Source organism: Austrofundulus limnaeus, unplaced genomic scaffold (genome assembly GCF_001266775.1).
Source record: "Austrofundulus limnaeus strain Quisiro unplaced genomic scaffold, Austrofundulus_limnaeus-1.0 Scaffold402, whole genome shotgun sequence".
In the NCBI taxonomy this organism is placed as follows: domain Eukaryota; kingdom Metazoa; phylum Chordata; class Actinopteri; order Cyprinodontiformes; family Rivulidae; genus Austrofundulus; species Austrofundulus limnaeus.
This window is the reverse complement of record NW_013952804.1, coordinates 51,683-57,636: the sequence shown is the minus strand read 5'-3', so window position 1 is coordinate 57,636 and position 5,954 is coordinate 51,683. Positions and strand designations below refer to the sequence as shown.

Below are 5,954 nucleotides of genomic sequence, written 5' to 3'. Positions count from 1 at the left end.
CAGTTTTCTTTCATTTCTAACCCTGACCCCTCACACACACACACACACACACACACACACACACACACACACACACACACATCATGTCTTTATATCTTCACATGGACATTGCATTGACTTCCATTCAGTTTTCTTTCATTTCTAACCCTGACCCCTCACCCAAAAACAGTTTTTAAGCTCATGGGGATCAGGCTTTGGACCCCATAAAGAGCAGTGGGTCCTCACACGGCTGTGTGTTCCAGAAAAAATGGTCCCCACAAGGTAAGAAATGTTAGCACACACACACACACACACACACACACACACACACACACACACACACTGAGAGGGGCTCTGAAAAGCAGTAAATAATGTTGGTCTCCACACTCAGCCTCTCTGAGAACAATCACATCTGGAGCTAAAAATAAAAGAAATGTTCTTTGCTGCTGCTGCTCTAAACTTGTGTTTTAGTAAAACTTTCTGAGAATAAAATCAGTTTCATTAAGAGTGTTGATGATCCTGTATTTACGCTGCAGCGATGTGATGTAGAACGCCAGCTTCTTACTGTTTTCATAAAATCCAGTCTCAGGAGCTGCATCAGTAATCCTTTTCTAGTCACATCACATCTTTGCATCTTCATCTAATTCATCCATCTTCTAMCACCTAACTGTCCAGTGTTGGCAGCAACAGGTCCAGGCAGAAAAACCAGATCTCTCTCCCCAGAGACACTCTCAAGCTCCTCTTGGAGATCCCAAGGTGGTCCCAGAAACCTTCCAATGAGTTCTGGGTCTGCCCTAGGGTCTCTTCCCAGTGGGACATGACCAGAATACCTACAACAGGAGGTCTCCTGGAGGGATCCTGCTCAGATCAAACTCCTCAGGTGGATCAGCAGGTCTACTCTGAGCCCTGACGAACCTTTCAAATCCTTTCTTACTCCACTGGAAGCTCATATTCAAGATTTACTCTGMTGGAGTACATGTGGGAAATGAGGACAGGAAGATTTTGACCCGTTTTTATTCCAATAGAATTTATTATAGTCAGACTTAACACAGATCTCAAAACAATAAAAAAAAAACTCTTTTTTTCTAATCAACTAAGCTCCTAAAATAATAAACCTGTTTACTTGTAAACAACAGCAGGTAGGTTGGACCGGCTGCTTCAGAGTCTGAGACATCCAGTTCAAACAGATCAACAGGAATAAATCACACAACTCCAAACTCAGCTGACATGGCTTCAAAACTCATTTACACATTTTTGTTAGTCTTTGTGGAGAATCTTTGCTTCAGACTTTAAAGTAGAAAAATCCTGCTTTTAAATTCTTCGTTTTCATATTTAAACCCTTCAGTTGGGTCTTTATAAAGTGGAACTACAAAGCTTTGGTCTGACTTCCTTCTTATTCTAACTTAACYAGCCCCTCTTTCACAACTATCCTGGTGCGTGTCTCAAAGCAGCTGGATTTGATGAGGTTCCTTTAAGGTGCTTCAAGCTCCGCCCCCCCTCCGGCTTCCAAACCGGTCCACTCCAGTTTGAGAGAGGGGGCTATGTTTTCTAGCTTACAGAGTCTGACCCAGAACCAGAGGAGAATTAAGATGAGAAAATTGTTGGTGAGTCCAGAACTTATTAGGCAGTTCACAGATAATTKGACATAACAGACTCAGAAAATGTCATAGAAAACAAAGAATACTGGACAGGCTGAAAAATCTGACCCRAACAGAATGTAAAGATGTCTTTGCACCAGGAGAAACTAGATTGAACTTTTCTGCCTCSCAGAGACTCCACAACAAAATGTATTTAACAGCTAAAAGGTGTATKTTGCAGGTATGTCCTCTTTAACATCCGGTCAGCAGCTGCTGACAGGAACAACAGGCTTTGGAGCTCCTCTGCATTCCTGGGTCTGACCTTCCTCATACAGTGACACAACGCTCTACATGTGAACCTGAAGAAGTCAACGATGCTCATCATTTGTAAATATTTAATCACTTCTGCGTAATGCACTTTTCTCAGTTATCTGTGCAGTGTTTGCTGATTTCCTTCTGTTTTTCTGCACATGTAATACAGATAACAGCACCTTATCAAGGCTCTGCTCACTCAGACAGGAAGAAAACACTCTGCCATCTGGATCATTAGTAACGCAACACACACATACACACAGCASAGCTCATTAATGGCTGCTGCCCATCAGCCCAGTCAGTTAGCAGCTGTGGGAGCCATTAGGCCGCTGCTACTCACCCTGTTAGGACCACCACAAAGTCCATTACGTTCCAGCCATTACGGAGGTAGGAGCCTTTGTGAAAAGCAAAGCCCAGAGCAATGATCTTGATTCCAGCTTCAAAACAAAATATTCCAATAAAGTAGGGCTCTGTGTCATCCTGTAATGAAGGAGGGAAAATGACAGCGGGTTAATTAAAATCTTCTGTTTTCTTCCATGTTGGTGTTTTTTTGTTGATCTGATGATTGTAGAGTTTCACAATGATCAGGACATTAAACTTTATCTGTTTTCTCCTCAGCTGACAGCCACATGTTGGTCCAATGAARGACTTTCTGAAAAAAAAGTGGTTCTCAGTTTTGCTGTTTGAATTTTGAATRCAATCAATCATTTTCTCACAGAGGGGTCTCTCAGGGTGGTCACAGTTCTCTGTTTAGTTTGAYAGGTTCTAGAGTTAGTTCTGTAGGAAACATCTGAGGCCCAGAATGTCCAGGTCTACTGAACTCTGATCAGAAATATTAATTTTTACAAAYGGCTCTAAATCTGCTGCTCTGCATTTAAAAAATGTGCTCCAGCTGGGGGGCAGCTGAGGAGGCTCAGGGTRGTTGAGATGAGTTAAAGTGGGTTTCAGTCAGCTGGACCTAAATCTACAACCCCCATTCAACTGATRTTGGGACGGTGTGTAAAACATAAAAACAAAATWTGATTTGCAAATCCTTTTCCACCTATATTCAGTTTAGTTTAGTTTAGTTTATTCATTTCATTTCAGTTAAACAAAAACWAAATACATTCAAAACATWAATCAAAATCAGAGAATACACCACAAAGACAAGATATTTAATGTTGATAAAAAAGACTAACTWTAATGGTTTCTTGCWAATATTCACTCATTTTGAATTTGAAGCTGGAACACATTCTAAAAAAAACTAGTGTTAGAAACCAGTTTGTTAGAAAGTACGCAAAATTGAAAGCTTGAATAATGCGCAGACAACCTGAACCGGTTCTCAGTCACAATGTTGACTCTCAGATGTAAAAAGTCCACTTCTTCCTCAGAGTCTGTCTCCTGCTGCTGCTCTAATGTGGCCTTAGCAAACCTTAATATTTGTATAACACCCTGGTCACACTAGTCACACTCTTAACCAATAACTGCAACCAATCATAAATGATCAAATATAGGACTGTTATCTAAAGTCAGGTTAATCAGTCATAAAACTTCCCTCAGTGGTACGGGTCATGTTTACCACTAAGTTSCATCATCTTTCCTTTTAACAACACTCAGTAAGTGGTGGTGAACTGAGGACACTACTTGTTGAAGCTTTGGAGCTGGAATTCTTTCTCACTCTCTTTTGATGAACAACTTCAGCTGATCAACAGTCTGGGGTCTCTTCATAAAGCTCCACACATTTTCAATGGGAGACAGGTGTGGACTGCAGGTAGGTCAGTCTAGTACCTGCACTCTACTAGGAAGCCACACTGTTGGAACACATATTTAAYTGAACATAGGCTGAATAGGTTTTGCAAGTCGTCATATTCTGTTTTTTTTTTTTGTTTATGTTTTAGACAACGTCCAATTTCATTGGAAYTGGGCTTGTAGAAGGAAACATGAGTTTTTCACTGCAGTATTTGAGACAGATGAGTTAGCTGGTTGTGTTTTGAARGGTCAGCTAAAAAATCTTTTRTTTTATTTTATTTTTGTGGACACAGCTTGAACAACTACAGCGTAGGCTGTGGACATTATCTTGTTGGCCCCCCTTTCACTGCATCGTCCCACCTTAGCAGTCGCCCCTATGAGGACAATTTAGTCTGCTGGATTACACTTCTCAATTAAATAATTTTTTATCAGCAGCATGGTTGTTAGATATTCTAATTAATTTTCCACCTGGTCTAAATCCTTGTTCTTTTTCTGTTCAAACTGTGAGAATGATGTTTTTTTGTTTTTGTTTTTTTAAAGAAGGTATTGATGGATTAATTTAGCAGAAGCAAAGCTGGGACACATCACAATCCTCCATGAACACGTGTTCTGGCAGACGGGTTAAACCGTCTCAGCGGGACTCAGGTTTCCATGTGAGAACATTCTGTCAGTAATTATTTCTCTAACAAGAGTGCTATAGGTGGGGGGGGAGGGGGGTGAAGAGCAGCTCTGCAGGGTTCTGTTTAAGCAGGAGCATCAAGGAGAAGAGAAACTCGGTTCACCAGGAACCATCTCTGGAAACATTTGTGTTTTTAAACTTACTGTGATGAATAAACAGCAAAAAAACTGCAGTTGAATCAAATTTGCTGCATTTTCCAGGCCAGCCAGGGTTGCTAGATAAGGAAATTATGAACTTTTGTACTGTAGCTTTAAAATGATTGTATTTTGAGCCAGACTCTCCTCTGTGCTGAGTGAGGGTCTCTCTCTGAGGGGGGAGGAACAAAGATGATTGGTCAACTTGTGCACAGAAATGGAAGGGCTTCATTCTGACACTATGTTAAAAAACACAAATTACTGTACATMTGCTGCCAGTTGAGTGCTGGCTCCAACAAGATGCAGCAGAGTGTTSAGTGTCAGCATGGAAACAGAGCAGAACCTTCATCTGTTTGTTGCTACAGGTTGAAGAGGTGAGCAGCACAAACCCAACTCTGAACAGAAAAACTACTGACTGCCGCCGTCTGAGGAAACCAGGCGCTCAGGTACACAAACAGCTGAACCACAGCCGAAATGTTCCGGTTTACTTCAAAACCTGGTGCTATTCTGTCTCCAAAACTGTTTGGTTAGAGAGGTCTCAGAGGAGGTTTTTAGAGCAGTGGACAGGTTTTGGAGACACAGTGGACAGGTTTTGGAGACACAGTGGACAGGTTTTGGAGACACAGTGGACAGGTTTTGGAGACACAGTGGACAGGTTTTGGGGACACAGTGGGCATGTTTTGGGGACACAGACGGGTTTTTAAAGACAGCAGTAACAGTGGCTGAGAGCTCTCCTCTTTAATTTTTCTGAGTTTCTGAGAAGAACCAGCTAAGTTCCATTGTCACATTTCAGTCTACAGACATTATTGTTCAAAACCAACATACATGTGCTCACCATCTAACATGTAACTTGTGTGAAAACATGTGTGCTTAAATCATAGCTCCTGTTAGTGACCTGCATGGATTACAGTAGATTATGTTGTGTAAATATGTAACGTTTTCATAACTAACATTGTAACAGTATATCCCATAATGTTCCCAGCAGACTGTTTACAGGTAAACTGGACTGAAAGCAACACCAACATAGTCACCACAGATACTCACCAAACGTTCTGACAGCGGGGTTTTATCTGAGACTGGCAGGTGCTGCTCCAAAGCCAGGACAATGCAGTTTGCTATGATGGTAGCCAGGATCATGTACTCAAATGGAGTGAGGGAGTTAAAGAATATTTGTGAAAAGAGAAACTCACACCAACACTACTATCCTGACAGCTCTGAGGAATGTATTTGACAGCAGACAGGCTGATGTCAGTAAAGCTGCTGTTGGACATGTTGGAGGACAAACAACAACTCAGTATACACATAACTATAAAAAACTTTTACTAAACATTATGATTATCCAGAGAAAGAAAACAGAAGAAAGTGATGGTGAAGGTCCAGGCTAATACGGTTTGTTTCCTAAAGGTAGCCAACATTCACATGGAGAGTTAAAGGTACATCAGCAGGCAATGAAACACTGAAACACTGGGCCTCATGCAAGAACATGTTCGTATTCTTATCCTAAATTTCTCTTACTTTTGTTCGTACGAAGGGTTCGTACGAACA

At 41.2% G+C, this 5,954-nt stretch overlaps 1 protein-coding gene across 1 annotated transcript in view; it reads right to left on the bottom strand.

Annotated features, from left to right (window-relative positions):
- The window catches only part of cacna1ba (calcium channel, voltage-dependent, N type, alpha 1B subunit, a), a gene marked incomplete in the record, with an annotated part of 226,765 nt that overhangs the window by 209,001 nt on the left and 11,810 nt on the right, over positions 1–5,954 (bottom strand). Inside the window, 2 exon segments of the mRNA XM_014023993.1 lie at positions 2,209–2,348; positions 5,454–5,559. Coding sequence (XP_013879447.1) covers positions 2,209–2,348; positions 5,454–5,559 — 246 coding nt within the window.